General features: G+C 43.2%; 1 protein-coding gene across 2 annotated transcripts in view; it reads right to left on the minus strand.

The window, feature by feature from the left end:
- The window catches only part of chchd3a (coiled-coil-helix-coiled-coil-helix domain containing 3a), a 62,631-nt gene that overhangs the window by 18,748 nt on the left and 25,937 nt on the right, over window positions 1-17,946 (minus strand). For both annotated transcript variants that reach the window (XM_079235787.1, XM_079235786.1), the window contains exon 6: window positions 6,218-6,301. In XM_079235787.1, the coding sequence (XP_079091913.1) occupies window positions 6,218-6,301 (84 nt within the window). The remainder of the gene's footprint in view (window positions 1-6,217; window positions 6,302-17,946) is intronic.

Genomic DNA, 17,946 nt, shown 5'->3' on the forward strand with positions numbered 1-17,946 from the left:
GACATGCTGTCAAATTATCTACACATATCCTGGTGGCTTTAAACAATGACACACACACACACACACACACACACACACACACACACACACACACACACACACACACACACACACACACACACACACACACACACACACACACCAGAGCGAGCAAAGAGGAGTGCAATTTGTGTGATTACTGAGTAGTGTCAAATCGTGATTTCCTGCCGTTGACCAAACTGATTAAGAGAGTAGCCCTGACCTTTTGTTCGCCCAGAGAGGGCAAAATCTTTTGAGGGGCTGCAAAACATAACCTGGCTTATAGTCTCACAGAGAGATGCTGTCAAGCAAATCTTCATCAACGGATGAACAGAATTCTGTCGCTACAAGAACCTCGTTCTGCGTCTGCCCCATGTGCAGTCTATTTCTAAAACAGGGTTTCTGTTTATTTTCATGCTATTTATTCTGTTTGCTTTCCACTGGGTCTTTTAGCTCATCTGGAGCCAAACAAAATGCTGGTGGGGGGGTGTCACAGACAAATTAAGTCATTACTGCTAATGCACTGCAGCGATATGGAGAAGATAGAAGCTGCACCGCAACGCAGGCTCCTGCTCAATTTAGAGAAAAAGCCTCGCATTTTTAATGAGTAAAACAAATAACTCCCTGTACTGATGGCTTCTTTCTCTTATCTGCTGCTGAGCAGGAGGGCCGAAATGGGGAGAAACCCCACCATGGTCAATATTACGGTTCTGCAGAGCTAGAGTAAATGAGACTTCTGCTGTGTGCAACTTGCTCATAAGGAGAGCAAACAGGCCGTTAAACGGTTATTGTGCCGATCCTTCATACAGATGTTCAGCCAAGAGGTAACTAAACATGACTACAGTCATCTCAAAACATGTGTCCAGACAGAAGGATGGAACGAACGTACTTGGGATGGAACGTCCGGCGGTCAAATTCAAAGGGAAAACCAGTGTGAAAAACACAGATTTTCCCATCAGTCCCCCCCCCCTTTCCAGTATTAGTGCTAAGCTATGTTATCCGGCTAAAGCTTAACATGTAAAGACGTAAGAGCGCTATCAATCTTCTCATCCAACTTTCAGCAAAAATGCAGAAAATTTCCAATTAAGAGCATTATTCCTGAAGGTTATACGAGAAATTTAAAGTTTTTAGTTCATTAATTAAATCACCTTTCTTGCAAATCACTGTAAAATGTCTTCCAATTGTGTGGGCAGAAAAATAGAAACCCTTTTCGTTACAATGCTGACCAATACATAACTACGGCCTACAAACCATTGGTTGAATCAACACCTCGGTCACATAGTTTTAACTAAAGATGAGCCCTATAAGCAGACTTCAAAAGTTGCATCTCAGTAATATTGTTTTGGCCTGTGGTGCGTTACTGCTGCAGGATTTTTATTTTTAAACATAAACTAATGTGCCGCTCTGCTGTTGTGAAATCACCATTCCTTGAAAAGACTTCCCGTTAAATCCCTGTGAATCCCATCATGCGGCTATAACAGCGAACCGTCTCAGACACAATAATTCAACACTGCAGCACTCTGTCATGTTTTCACTACGGATTATTCTCCAGTTATACAACTAGCAGAGCCAGAGAGACTACAGTGATCGCTTCATGGTGAAGAGAGAGACTTTCTAAAAACGTCTTTACTGCTACAATACCTCAGCAAGGCAGCAATGGCTGTAATTTTTTTAATTGTTTCAATGTTTTTGGCAAACAACAAGCAAAATGTACTTAAATGTCTTCAGAGAGAGCGACAGAGGGCAAAAGATCGAGAGGGAGAGAGAAATGAGAAACTGAGCGGGAGATGAAGACACCAAGTCAGAGAAAGAAGCTATTACTGTTTTTTTTAATACTCTTTCCTCTGTATGTCTTCCTTTCACAGTGCTGTGGTGCTTTGCTATGATATGGCAATTGCTGCAGTGATTGTCCTCCATAGGAGAGCAGAAAAATCCAATTTCATCGATATACAAGGCGAAAAGAAAGATAGAAAAAAGAAGAAAAATCCCGTCTGAATAAAAAAATATATAAAAAAAAGAAAGAAAAGAAAAGAAATTGAGAGATGGAGAAAAAAACACAGTAAAAAAAGAATCTGAAAAAGACAGATATATAGAGAGACAGATGTGGCCAAGAGGGCGGGCTGGAAAGAGACATGGTTGATAAAAAAAAAAAAGCACATGAGCAAGTTGATTGTTAAATATGAGATTGTTTTACAGCAGGGCAGGTATCGAGTGAAAATTTAATAAATATATAGATATTGTTTTCAGGGGCTATTTGGTAGCTGTGGCCCCAATGAGCGGCAGCAGCAGGCCGCGCTGCCTCGGTGCTGGTGATGGCCTGTCACTGGAAGCCCCTCTGATAAATGGCTATGTTGGATTGGAACAGACGTGTAATATATATCAGACTTATATTCTCTCTCTCACGCTCTCTCTCTCTTTTGGTGCTGGTGTGCAAGATGCTGGGAGCAACGGAGGGAGGGTGAAGAGCGCGATGTGAGATCATATGAAGCTGGAGGTAAACCCAGAGTGAAACCACAAGAGCCTTGTTCACCGCCCACCAATAGGCTGCTTGAAACTGGTCAACAATGTTGTGATTTATTTCATGGACACATATTTGTCCCTACTGTCTATGTGTGGGTGTGCATGTGTGTATATATATGTATGTATGTATGTTTATATATAAGTTAAGCGGGTTTAAGAGTTTATGTTATGTATGTTTATACGATATTTCAACTCTCCCACTTGTGGTAGGTGCTTCAATGAACTGATGGGCGGTTTCTTTTCATACGCAATCCCTCATGAATATTTAAATCAGCTATGATGTGATGATGAGGCCCATGACAATTTCACAGGGCCCAAAGTTCTGTCTCTAAATGTCTCTTAAGCGGATTATATAAACAGTCTACGATCCAAAGATATTACATTTATGTTGATTTAAGGATAGGATATATACTTTATTCATCCCCAAGGGGACATTTGATTGTTGCAGCAGCAAGCAGTTACATAGAAGACATTTAAGAAAATTAAATAATAAAAGTGCAAAGTATATGAAGTGTCTATAATATATATATATATATATATATATATATATATATACACACATATACATATATATATACAGTGAAATACGAGTACGTACAGTGACTAACTAAACAACAAAAGTGGTGCTAGGGTTATCGATGTTGATGTTGATTCAATTGATGGAGGATCTGGCCAGAGGTGATTCATTTTACAGTCTTATAGCAGTGGACGGACATTAAAAGAAACAAATTCCCACCCACAAACATGGTAAGTTTGGTATTTTTTCTTGACTCTTACATCCACAAGTCTGAACTAAGTTTTGTGTTTGTTTGTTTTTTTACATCATATACATTTGATCCAGTTGGTTTTGGGCTTCACGTTGTAATTATGCGAGCGCACAATAGCCCTCCTCGTTTGTTAATTTTGTTTGATTGATCTGAAGGTCCAAAATGTCCAAAAAGAAAATGTCACACTAGAAATTAACCGAATAAAATGGTTCAATTCAGCCTTCGCTGTTCAACTTAGGCTTGTTAACATAGAACTGGACAGTGGCCTCTAGGAAGGGGCTTAGCGAAGCATCTACTTTCATACACACTTGTCTGTATTTGTATCTTCCTGCACATTTGCTCTCTCGACTGTCTAATACAGGTGTGTATTAAGCTCATTCATCTGAAGTGGACACTATTGACCAAGCGGGCGCTTCAGAGAGTGCACAGGAACAGAACATGCCACTTGACTTAGTTTGGTGTGCTGCCGCGCTTACGTTGAAGAAAACATGGAGAGAGGCGGGGCTTAGAGTGCCAAATGGGGCCAGAACATGGAAAAAGGAGCGTTAATAACACAGTCCAAACTGACTGCACCCTCTGAGGATTCCCCCTGCCGCTTGCTGCTCAGTAAGACTGATCCCCAGTTACAGGAAGGATCACACAAAACGCACACATGTAATCGCCACTTCTCTCGAGCTTTGGCTCAGCAAGGACGTCTGACAAAAAAAATAAAGATAATAGCTCATTTTGAGGACAAAGTGCTTTGGAAATATAAATGATTCATAATTTAATACCTGTGCATGAATCAATAAATGTTCATTTTCACAGACCGCTCCTTTGTCAAACATTCCCCCGTTTCTCACAATCACCTATTCTTTACCGTTCGGTGATGGGTCGTAGTGCTCTTTCAACCTTTTTCTTTTATACTCTCGTTCTTCATCGTTTGGTGACATTTTATCTTTTAAGCACTCTTCCACCTCCTTTTACTTTTGTCTTGTTCTTATCCTCACTCTCTCACAAATGCCACTTCATCATATTTCTTGTGATACCTTCAGGTAGAATCTATTTAATTCTAGTTTGCCTCCAGCTGTCACATCTCTTTTTCTATCTCGTCTTTTATTGTGTTGAATCTCCAGTGTTTCTTTTCCCCCTTTCGCTCCTCTCTTCAGTACAGTATCTCTTTCCTTTCCATTCACGCTCTCTCAATCTTCTGCCTTTCTCTGAGGTGTGAAGCTGATTTGTTGACACTTTGATCTAAGGAATATTGACCAGTGGCCAACATGACTGATGGACGGTCAGTGCCTGAAGTCGATAATGCCTGTGTTAGTTGGGACTCATCGCTTCTAGCATCAGCACTCACATTTACTCCTGTACGTGGTGATGCAGTAGGGCGGATCTGTCCAAAGATGTAATAATGCAACACGAGCTGAGGAATTGAAAGAGGGAAGCTCAGCTATACGGCTGGATCAGCAAGAGCGCACGCCTACATCTCAGAATATTTCAACATTTTTCACCAAGCTTTCGGCTCGAAAAGGTGCAGTAGTTTTCTTGGCAAATGATCCATCACTTAACGCACACCTTCCCTTGACGTCAGCAAATGGCATCCTCCGCTCTCCGCTACCCAAGCAGAGTGGTACAGACCATTGCACATCCAATTACTGACAGACGTCCACTACCACTCAATACCCACTGGCTTAAGAATGCATCCTCAGGAGGGAAGATTTGCTTTATTGACCCAACAGGGTAAATGTCCACTAATGTAAACTAACAAAATTTTAATATAATGCTGCTGCTGTTTTAATCAGCTAGAAAAAAAACATTAGGAAATGGCAAAAAAAAGAAAATTATATTTAAAGCAATGTTGTAATAACAGTGTGCCTGTGCACAACTTAGACCATATTTCGTCATAATAAAATCACATTTGAACCACAAATATTTTGACATTGAGGTCCTATTGAGGACATTGTGTCCTCTGAGTATGTGATATTTTGCTGTGCTTTTATACATGTGAACTTCTAAGAATATGTGATGCCTTCTTCTTCCTCATTGTATATCTGGCTTCACAACAGTGGGACATTTCCATTTTAGCGAGCGTTTGACTTTTTGCACCATCCAAAGGGGAAAAAAAAACTCCTTCCCAGCATGAAGGCGTGATTTTGAGCACATTAAATGTGGCCTTGTATCCTTCCCAAGATACACTTATGATTCGAGAGCAGCATGAGTGTGTCCTTTTTTTAAACACATTTCAACAGGGCATTTGACCCTGGTTTCTGCCTTGCAGGCATCTCACTCTGGGACCAGCATGGAGCTGCCCTTTGAAGTGGGCTAAGCACGGCAGCTGACCCTTGTTCCCCTCCATAGGACACTAGTTTGACAAGGACATCAGGATAACGCCACTTTCAGGAGGACACACACAGGGATGAATGGGATATAACCTTTTATCCTTCAGGTGGAGTAAAAAGAAAGAAAAAAAAAGTGTAAAACAGCCGCAGAAAGACAATTGGAGAGAGACGGAGAACAAGAAAGACAGAGAGCAATGTGCACCACACTGGGGAAAGCATGCAGAGTTTACATTGAAGGATGATAACAGAAACAGTGGGATGAAGAATATGAATGAATGTGACCGTTGGCTAAGCCCATGGTGACAGCGTGTACTCTGGCTGAATAGAATTGTTTTACATCACTCAAAACTCTGCAATGAACCAATTTCCATTACTGCCAACAACACATACATACAGTACAAATAGCTCTACATACAGTATGCACAGTAGACTTGCAGAGACCTGTTCATGTTATCAGTATGTTTTGTCTAACCCTTTGGTTCAGATCACTTCTGTATTTCTGTAGTAACTGGGAGAGCCTAGTTTTGTGAGTTAGGTTGAACATTAATATAACTTATGTCCATATGCAGGCAGTCTGATGGTGTTTCTTACCCTCTCCTCCAGCCGAGCCACCTGCTCTCTGTAGAAAGCATCCTGCTTGTTTAGGTCTGCTTCTCTGGCTCCCAGCTGCTTGGCCTAACACACACAAATGAAAACACACATGCACGCACCACACACGCAGCGCACGCACCACACACGCAGCGCACACACACACACACACACACACACACACACACACACACACACACACACACACACACACACACACACACACACACACACACACACACACACACGAAAAACCATCACTTGTGTGTTCAGTGGAGCGGTGCCAATTTTATGAGACTGATCACAAAATGCACACATACACAACATACATCAGAGACGTAAAGAAGAGACACATTTTAGCACAACTCAGACACAGGCCCTCTGTTTATAAGCATGTACGGACTCGACTGTGAAACACTTTGTGAATGATCTTTTTAGTTTCATGTTTGATGCTGTGAGTGCTGTGCCTGCCGGCATGTCCATAGACACATTTTGCATGTATGGGACCATGTGTGCATCCAGTCTAACATTTAGAAAAGCGAGTCCATGTCTGTGAGACAGATGATGCCTCGGCATGTATTGTATGTGCGTCTTTGTCCTCTTGTGTTCAATCTTTAGCCAAACCGCTATCTGGTCAAGAGGATAACATCAGTTCTCAGTGCAAAGGAGCACCATGGTCGGGCGTAAATATATCTACCCAGCACTACCAATCTCCACTGTCCTTCCCTCTACTGTGACCTTCACTCAGCGTACGGCTGACTCTCTGGGTGAAATACAGGACAGATAAGACCTGGACAGAATAGCTCCCAGAGAGGAAGTGTCCTTCACGCCGGGAGAGAGGGGCAGTGACTCAAATCTAAATAGAAATTAAAACTGTACTAATCATGATAAAGGTTTAACTTTACTTACAGACACATATTTCTAACTGTGGAATGACCTCTAGTCATTTACTTGACTATGGATGATATTGATAAACACTGGTGGTTTGGGACTTATAGGAAGCAAACTGAGGTGGTTGTTCAAAGCCACAGTGAATAAACTGAAATTGTCATCTCATCTATAACTCCACAAAGCATTTGGAGGAAGAAAGCTGTAAATAGGAGATCATCATAATATGGAGCAGCTGAAATATCTGGTGGTAAAAAAAAGTAACATGTCAAAGAAGCTGAAAGGGAAAAAGGAAACCTCGACTATGATGCAGAAACAGTGAAAGAGAACCGAGTACAGAAGGTAGAGACCTCTCGACTTACCTTCCGTCCAATCTCCTGAATAAGGTAAGCATTGGGGGGGGAGGAACAAGAGAGAAGAGAAGGAGTGTAAAAGAGGCACTGATTCATCCATGAAGTTCTTCAAAGTGACATTTGGAAAGGTTTGGTATTCAGAGGCTCGGGGTGACTGGCTGCCTCACTGTTCTGCTTGAATGCTCATACTTTGTCCTCTCTATCTCCTCTTGCACTGACATATACACCTACCAGTCCATACTCACACAAAATACATCTGTGGTATATGACCATGAGCTAATCGTTTCAAACTCAAAGACACACCAGCAAACTGCAGAGGACTCTCCTATGTAAAGCACCCACACAAAGACACTTTGAAGCCTTCGCTTTAAGCGCTATGAGTGCTGAAGAAAACACAGCGTATGGAGAATTTTTTTTTTTTGCATAGCATTATGTCGTCCAATCTCTTCCACTCTTATAACCATCTGTGTTTGGCGACTCGGTGTACTGCAGGCGGATGCATTGTGATGAGGAGTGGTGAGGAGTGTCACCGAAGGGCTCTGCTCGCATGAGACGAGTGGGGGGAAGTTTCAAAGTCAAGGAGATGCTCCAAAGGCTTACGCGCTACAATTAATACAGAAACAAGGGCAAACACCTGCACAGGCACACAGTGGCATTATGCCATCTTCACAGGTCCAGACATAGAGGAGGGAAACACACTCCACAGCACCACTTCATCGCAGTCCTGTCAACACTCAGTCAAGCAACATCAGGACCAAGCCGTCCTCAGCACAACCTAACATTAACCAGCCTTATTGTTCAGGTCAGGCGATAGTCTCCATTGGGTCCCCTTGCATGTCTGACATGTTTTTACATGGCCAGTGTGATGCAAAAACTCAAGCTGCCTGAACTTGATGGAGTCAAGTTGAACTTAAACCTGAATGATAGCGTCGGGTGAATGCGCCCTGAAGTACACCCTTACAAGTCTGCAGCAAGTACACAGGAAGTAGCACTAGTCATGACCTTAAAATGTGTTATCGATTCCAAGCATGCAATCAGAGGTTCGAGAAAAGACGGGCAACGTTTTAGACAGGACGGGTTTTAGACAGGTGCCAAAAAACTGTGTCGGACCAACAGCTCAATTTAAGGAAGAAGAGGAGAGAGATGATGGGAGGAAACAGAGGAGGGGATTGGCAGGGGGTTGTGTATTGTCACAAGTGTGTCCAAACGCAATGTTACGCAGATAGGTGGCGACTAAAGACTTTAGCTTTTGCAGATTGAAAAGACAAAAGATGCACACAGACGCCGGGACACAAACAACGGCTCAGACACCGATCTGAAACACCCCCCCCCCGGAGCAGCTGTACCCACAGAGAGCGGGTGGAGAGATAAATGTGTCCTGAAGGCGAGACTAAAGGGGTCATTAAAAGAGGAGAGGTTGTGACAGAAATGTGTGGCCAGGGATTTTCTTTTTTTCGCTCACTTTTGTGTGCGTCTATACGTAAGTCTGTGCATACATGCAGCCGTGCATGTGTTCAATTTCCATGCGAGCAGGTTGGCCATCCTCTTTGACGACACACCCACACACACACACACACACACACACACACACGATTACTTCCGACTGATTAACCCCATTCAGCAGACTTTAAAGATAATCTAATCATACCAAAGGCCAAACAATGGGACAAAGTTCAACACTGGCCATGCACCCTTTGTTCACCTAATGAAGAGGCGGTCATGGGTGGAGGAGGAGAGCCGGGGTAAGTGTGGGGGGTGGTAGAGGAAGAGGAGGGCAAAACTGGACATGAAATGCAAAAAAAAAAAGAACAGAGCTAAGAGACAAAGAGAGGAAGAGGACAATAAAAGGTGATTTATCATTGAAAGTGTCAAGAATAGAGAACTAGCTGTTAGATGGGGAGATGGCGTTTGGGCCAAGTGCATCTCCTTAACTTTAGAAAGAAGTTCTACAGAGAAAATTATCACAAAGTACAGAAAGGAAGATGCAAGTGGAAGTAAGAGCGGGAAAGGGGGGGGGGGGGGGGGGGGGGGGACCTGAAGCTCATGCAACTTTCCAGCTTTGAAAAACAGAGGCAGTGATTTCTTTGGTAAAAGCCAGAAATGGCTGTCAATCACCCTCGTGATGAAAAAGAGTTTTCCTGATTTTATGAGCAAAACTTTGCACGTCCAGAGGACGATGTAATTTCTTTTGGATAATGTACTAATTCAACCTTACTCAGTCTAATTGTCCTGGGCAGCAACCTGTGACATAAGGAAAAAAAGAAGAAGAAGAAAAAAAGCAGTATTCCAGTCCATACGCTGCTGTTTGTAGCCCAGAAAACTACAGCAACGGCAAACTTCTACACCCCCACCCCCTGTATCCATCTCCCTCTGGTCTCGTATTAAGTACAGTAGCACAATGGCTGAGGGTGACAGGCAGCTGAGAGTGAGACCGTGGTGGTCAGATTAAACGGATCGTTTAGGCGAGGTGAACGCCTCTGTGAATATCAATTAGTAAGCCGCTGAATAATTAAGGACAGCCGTGTTTTTTTAATTAGCCGACTGCCGCAGTTTGAGCTGGGAGCGAGGGCGCAGGAGGAGGAGGGGAGGAGAACAGGAGAGGAAGATGGCAGGAAGGATGAAAACAGGTGGATTTTGCTGCGTCAGGCCCCCCCCCCACCCGCCTCCTGTTCTCTCGCTGATTCGCTCGCATGCACTCCATTTTCTTTTCACACTAGCTTTTTTGTTTTAAGTGTTCTCTCTGTTCGCTCATTTTCTTTCAAAGCTTTCCAAGGCACTGAAATAAAAATAACTCCTGCCTGCAGCGTTCAGCAGGCTTAAGGGCAACTGCATGTGTGAGTATGTACTTATACTGTGCGTGGCTCCATATGGGACTGCCTGTTATAAAAGACATTATAAGGTAAAATACAATTATGTCATATTTGCATCCTTTCTGCTCTCCTTTGAGGAGACACTGTACACTTTCAAGGCACAATGGAGGAACGGAATACGATGAAATACACACTAAAGTACGTTAAACAAGACTGTACTCCCAAGTCGAACCACAGCAAGTAATTTCAACATGTGAGCAACTTTTGCTGCAAAATTGCATGTGAGCAAAATGTTATTTGCCATGATTTTTCCTAACCCTAAGAAAGTCGTGTTTGTGCCTGAACCGGACCAAACCGTCACTGTAGCATTGTCACTTCACAAAACAGAAGAAACATAAAAAACATTGTCCTGCTGACACGGCCGTCTGATCCGAAAGCATATATTTTTGCCATTCTGTAAGGCAGGCATTTTGCCATTTATTGTTGGGGAACATTTTGAGTTCAAATAAGTTGTAAATGTCCATAAATTGTGAGCATATAACCAAAATGATTTCCCCTTCTTAAACTGTTCCATCTGAATAACTTTTAGAGGCTTGAAAGGGTAAAACTATCCAGCATTTTACAAGAAAAGATATATTACTGTATTCGAGTAAGTCGAAAAAAATCATTTTGTGTAGGAGAAATACGTTTTTGATTATCTCCTATCCCATCTATCATCTTGTTACAACACATACACTACAATCCCTTCGGGGGGACCCGGCCCCCAGGTTGAGAACCATCGACTTAAACCAGTGGATCCTCTCATGATAACAAAAATTGTTTACCATACTAATTGCCAACAGCATATATTCAGGCTACAGAGCACAAGAAAAAACAAAATCTGATTATGGCAATCATATACACATTACATTTTTCATTTCACACCTCAATGATGGAGATCTCTGTATTGTAACAATGACGTGAGTCACGGCTACAATGTAAGCCAACTAAATGCTTATGAATCACGCTAGATGGAACTCATCTCGCAAGATGCCATGATCGATAGAGCACAGATCAGATATCATCACATTAAGTAACGGCACCTCATCCATAACCTCGGCCTCTTTTGTATTCCCCCTGCCTCCATCAGTTCAGGCGGGATCGCCCCCCCGTCACGACGAGTAGCCTCATAATCAATGCTCCCTCACACCATCCAAGTGAACGCGGCAGCATAGTGGGTCAGAGCTGCTCACCGGGGCCCATCTATCACCAACCTGCCCGACAGGGCCCTGGGACAACCTAATACTGAAGCAGCGGGCCTCAGGTCATGTGTGCTCCGACGGGCCGGGAGGGGGGGAGGGGTCAAAGGGCAGCACAATGCGACCATGCTCTGGTGTTAATTGGTACGGCGGAGGAGTGGGTGGCTTGTGGGAGGTTAGAGATGGATGGGGAGAAGGGGAAGTTCATGGGGTAAAGGAGATGTAAGGGAGGGAGAGAGATGGGTGAATGTTTGGATGGAATATGGATGACAAGATAGTTGGAAGGAGAAATTGTTTTTGTACAGTTGCTAGGAGAACTGTCATGTCGAGGAGATGGGAGAATATTTTATTAGAAGGGTTTGACGAAAAACACAGTTTCTATCTTTTTTTACAGCCATAGACGAATACTTACACGCATAATCAAAACCGTTGCAGACACACATCCCTTCCACAGATCTTGGCACGTCCTGTAACCGCCTCTGAAACCATTGCAGCTCTATCTTTAAAAGCTATCACTGGCAGATCAAATCTAAGTGATGGAGTGTAAAATGATATCACCTAACACAGACCTTACTGGCAGTGCTACGTATTACCCTTAGAGTCACTAATAAAACACAAGTCCTGGTAGCAGTAGCAGTAAAACTCCATTAGAACCCATTCACTTTGGCTGTTTAATTAGCATCACAGGGTTTTACTGAGCTGCAATAACACTTAGGTTCAAGGCTAGTGATTAGTCGCAATGGAAGGTGGTCGGGTCATGGGCGAAGTAATCCTGTCGGGTAAAGTGTGGTCAGTTAATGGGCTTAACCTTGACTGATAACACTAAAGGACCAACACACCGTCAAATATGTATTTACACACATAGTAATGCCTAAAACACACAAAACTTTTTTTATGTGAAAAAACGTTTCCTCAGTTGGCCGCTGAGCCGGAGTTCAGATTCTAGTATCGAGTGAATGTAATCAAAAGTGCTGCATTCACAATGCATCAAAATGATTTTAGATTTTGCGCAATTATCAAAACGTCTGAATTAACACAACACGCTAATATGTATTTAAAAGTTGTACTTCTCCTACAAATGATCCTTTACTTCACCAAATGCCCATATTTCTGGTTATCGTGTCATAGCTATTCGGTCTGGTTTGATTATTTGGGCCCTTTGAGAGTTTTACAAGTCAAACACCAAATAAGCTGAGACCGCACGAAGACATTAGCGCTCTGTCGTGTTTTGTAAGAGCTGAATGTGCTCGAGACAAACTAGCTCAAGTACAACTTGTCTGGAGGCAAGTGTGTTCTCAGGTGTGCAGCGCACACAGCTTCCCATCACAGAGCGTGGGCGAGCGGTGCCACTCGTAAAGCGAAGGAAACCGCTCTCCTTGAAGGCATTCATGGTGTTAAAATTGTTTGTGTACACAGAAACTGACTGAAGTAGCAGGCGGCATGATGTCAGATTGTTGGTTTTGAATAGTTTGGCCGGTTCAGACATGCACTTTGTTTGAAACATACTGACCCCTTAAGGGGAAGTTATGTTGAAGTAAGAAAGCAATGCAGACCAATTGTAAGACCCTGTAGAGAGTAACGGGAAACGTGGGGAGAAAGTGCAGGAATTCGACTACAAGCAACAAAGGGTGCTGACCGAGTTTGAATTAGTTACAGGCGCCTTACACCGCTGGCCCACAAGGACGCACTGAAATAAACTCGACAGCACGGCCGCCTTGTCACAACATAATAATGCAGCATCCTGGGCACCACTTCATGGGGATTGATGTCAGTGGAGCAGCTGAATGGTCACAATAAAGTCAAAAGAAGCAGCGGTATCATTAATCATTGAGAACAAGCTGGCAGAGAAGCTCTGACTGAAGCAATTACCTTCTGACCACTACGCTGTAAGAATTAGTCTATTTTGCATCCTTTTCCCTACTGGGTATGTGGCGTGACCAGTGAGACTTGCTTATCCTGTGGAAATACTGAAAGGAATCCAGAGTCTATGCCAACAACGACAGCAGTGTGCAAGTGCTGCCTACCAGGTGTCTGTGACAGTGTGGTAATGTGGCCGAACATCAAAATGATGAATTAGTTACCTGCCAGCCCATGTTTATGAGTCATCTGTTAGCATCAAATTCTAAAACAAATAAAAAACACTTTTAAAAAAGGTATTTTGGCAGATGTCTCCTCCCTCTCCTGTTTTGTCAGCTGTATACAAACACACATGACCGTGTATGTTCTTACCTTACTTCTAAATGTTCGGTAATGTGACTTGATCCTTGACTAACAAATGACTGAAGCATGGAGCATCCTTGCAGAAACGGACATTGAAGCCACAGGCTGCAGACATATTTACTCTCCCGGGGGGGGGGATCTCTTAGCACAGTGAGTAATGATGCGACGACCTGGTGGGTCAAAGGGCTGACCTGACCAGGACAGGGACCGAGGGGCCGGGCTCGGACAGGGACCAAAGGCCAAGAGGTGTAGGTGGTGAGTGTGGGTGTCTCAATGTTTGTGCGTGCATCCTAACTACTGGCTGTTTAAGTGCACATTAAAATGAAGTGTCCTTGTGTCGCTCATTGACTGTGAACAGAGGTCAGCAGAGGGCTTGATCGGTGCCAGCTGGCCTTAATGATGCCGAGACAGGGTGTGTCAACCCACACACACATTTACATCTCTTTTGCACTTCTCCCAAAGAAGATACAAGTATGTAAAAAGTAAGGCTTATAGTAATCAAGCTAATCAAAAGCGTATCGAAGATAAGTAGGACCATTGTAAGACGTTCTCGGGATTGAAAAGTAGGGAATATCATTGGAAAAGCTAGAAGAGAAAAGATCGTCCAGACAAAACTAATGGTGCTATTGAGCCAACAAAAGGTCCTGGTAGAAACATGAAAAATCACTGCCCTTTCTTCTCCCAGACACTTCAAGCCCCTCGGCCTTGTTGGAGACACCACCTCCACCACTCCACCGCCAGCTCCTTCGCTGAGGGACAGCAACAACATCTGCTGGCTCGGAGATTGATTAATTGGCTGATCGGGCGCCCGCGGTGTAAACTGATTGATTGATCATCTTGGGGTTGGAGCTGCCTTTATCAAGAGCCCTGGGGAGCGAACCTCTGGAGGTCCCCAGTCATCTGTCATGTCCAACACACAGGGGAAGACGAAGGAGAGATGAAGAGCTGCGGGTTCATTACCGAGACACGGGGGGAAGTCTCAGCCAAGAAAGGAACAGGGGGGCATGCCGAGAGAACAACGAGGATATGGGGACACAGAGGGTGAGGATGAAAGGAGGGGAGAAGATACTACGGTGCTTGTCGAGAGAAAGATAGATCCAGACATACATGAAGGTAGACAGAGAAAGTAGGCCCAGCCAAGCACAACAACATCATAGGGACAATCTTTTCCAGACACGGGCAGGAAAGAAAACAATTAGGATTAATCGTCTCATTTAGTTGGAAGGTATTAATATTATTGTGGTTATGTGCTTTGACATACAACCTCAAGTCACTTCTAATTCCTGACCACATGCCTGTTTAACAGCGAGCGTACGGGGATTAGAAGCCGATGAGAACCAGTATGGAGAATGCAAGCGCACACTCATTGAGGCAGAAACCAATAGCAGAAAATTCCTTTACTTGACAGCAGAGGACAAAGTGAATGACCTGAGAGGGGAGAGCGGCGTATTGTCTTTGGACAACAGATGTCCCCAGGGAGCGAAGTGAATGAGAGAGAGAAAGAGTTGTTTCAAGAGAGATGGAGCAACCTAGAGCAGAGAGAAGGAGGGAGGAATGTAGAATGAAAGACATTAGGGGAAGACATGCAGGGAGAAAAAGAGGCGGCCTGAGGATGTGTTCTTGACACTGGACCTCGTGGACAACTTAGGCTGCATATGCCCGACCCGTCTGTGTGCATACGCCTGCAGAAAGGGAATCTTTACTCGGATCTATCTGCATGAAAAAATTAAAAAAACATCCCAGCGTACGAGTAAGTGACTGAAGCCTTGTGCGATTATGGCTGTGGGCATGCTGTACATTTCTCCGCGCTCACGCTGCGTACCAATGCATATTCATTCCACTCAGCAGCAGGTGGTCTTCCCAGGCCGGATGAAGCCAGAAGGGGGCCACGGTCCACCTTCAACTTCTGTCTATCATGCCCATGTCAGCAGATTCAGGGTCACCTCTAATCTACTAACCTCTTCAACTGAATTTATGCCTTTCCCCTCTTCTTGCTGCCTCCCTTACCTCCTGCTAGCCGTCACCAACAACCAACTATAAAGGACCGCACAGAAAAGAGACATTTCTTTTCTTAAATCACAGGTTAGCCTCTTCATTTATAAGTGGCTTGTAAGTATGACCCTTTCCACCTACATGACATATCACGTAAATTAATAAATACATTCTTATTGCACCAAAAGAAATCCTGCTTGTTTAAAGTTTATACTTTTTTTTGTGCAGTTTTTAAAGTGCCGTTTTGGATTATTTTGTTTCCTAATTGGAGTTTGTAAGCTTGTTTTGAGAACGGCTCTGTGAATCAATATCGGTGTCTCTTGTCTGCTCTCTATTTATCTTTCACCGCTTTCCATTCTCTCACTGCTTCCATATCTCATCCAGATGTTCTGCCTTTTGACTCCCCTCTCATCTTCGTCCCCTCCATATGTTGAAGTTCTTGCTATCGTTCAATCAAAATCTCTACCTCCAGCACCATTAGCTGAGCCGCCGGTTCACTACTATAGAACCTCATTAATAGCAGTCTCCTGTCAGAGCCGAGAGGGGAAACACAGAGAAAAGGGAAAGGGACGAGTTCAAAAGGAAATACCTGTCACATTACACATCCAACATATCTACTGCACTGAGCCACACACTCATGTGTCCAAGTTAACTCGGGACGCTTACTTTTCCAACCTTTGCCCTTTTTGCCAATTAAGACTTATATAGCAAAACTATTCTTAATGAAACTACAGGCCACATGGAGGTCGGTATTATTCAGTTCCCAGCTACGGTACCGCTATGGATGGGACGAAATCATTATCGTGGATGGTGACAAAGAACCCTTACAAAAATAATTTGCTGAATTTCTATTATCGGGATAGTTGTACATACCATCCCATAAAAAAAAAATAGAACCTGATTTAAGAATACAATATTCATCATGTAAGAAAAAGCAGAATCACACAATGTTGCTATCATTTATTCATCATGTATTTATGCAGGAGGAACTTATACCTTATTTAAGACTGTTTTCCACTGAAAAGGATGTTCACGAAGGTGGGTTATCTGTGATGCAAAAGATATTTGATGAAGTGATTCCAGTATGTTACAGTGCCATTTTAAGCATATTTTTTATAATTATTTAGACAATATTGTGATGTAAATTATTTTGGCCAGGATAATCATGAAATTAAACTTTCATATCGTCCCATGCCGACCACTGAAGTTATCGTTTTGAAGTGAAAAGATTCAACACATTGTTACGCTTTTATAAATACAGTAACAAACGCATCACATCAAGATCACTTGAAACGATATGCAGCTTTAATTAACTGTCCAGGTTTTGTAGTAATTTAGTTTTTTCCTGATTTTCATCATGATATAAATGAGACAAACCAACACACACAATTGAGCCAAGTACTCAAGAAAAGGCCCAATAAAGTAATCAAATTGGAGCAATCATACAAATTAACAGCATGGCAAACAACAGTTGGCACCATCATAAATCTACAGCACCAACAAAGAGTCACATTAACTGCTTATTCATTCCCTCTCACCCTGAACACCCTAAAATCCAGCAAATCCTGTTAAAATAAGTTTAAACCCGCTACAGCTCGCTCTAAAATCCAATAAAATGACAAGTTGCTATCACTTTGATGAGAAAAACACAGATTTCTCCCTAAATGGTGGTTATATAGTTTCTGTAGGAGTGTCTTTAACTCTAATGAATGGCTGCAATTAACATTCACAAGTAACATCCTCTTGTGGCATCCACTAATGGGGACGTGGAATATACAGTGGAGAAAGACAAGTTCAACTTTAAACACTAAACCTTGGCCAGCAGGTGTAATCAGTTTCCGTTTACACAAGTCAAATGCATTCAATGCTCAGACAAAAAAAAAAAAAGAGGAAGGTGAGGAAGAGCACACTGCACAATGAGACTATTCTAGTCAGCTTTCTAAAATGTTTAAAACAAATGAGGATCAATACATACATAAATACATACACCGCCCATTGAGGCTGAGGGAATAAATCGACTGTACAAGCTCTTTTTTCAGAAAGAAGCTTTCCTGACACCGGTATCCATCCATCAATCCAGGCCCTGCTCTGTCCCGGCCCCGCCGCTCGCAGGGCCAATTAGCTGACAGGGTGAGGGCCTGGCGCAGAGTGGCAGCCACGGGCTCTGCCAATTAGAGCCTGACCTCCCGCCTCACCCCAATACCGGCACGGTGTGTGGGCACCACACCCTG

Source organism: Taurulus bubalis (genome assembly GCF_910589615.1).
Source record: "Taurulus bubalis genome assembly, chromosome: 20".
Lineage (NCBI taxonomy): Eukaryota > Metazoa > Chordata > Actinopteri > Perciformes > Cottidae > Taurulus > Taurulus bubalis.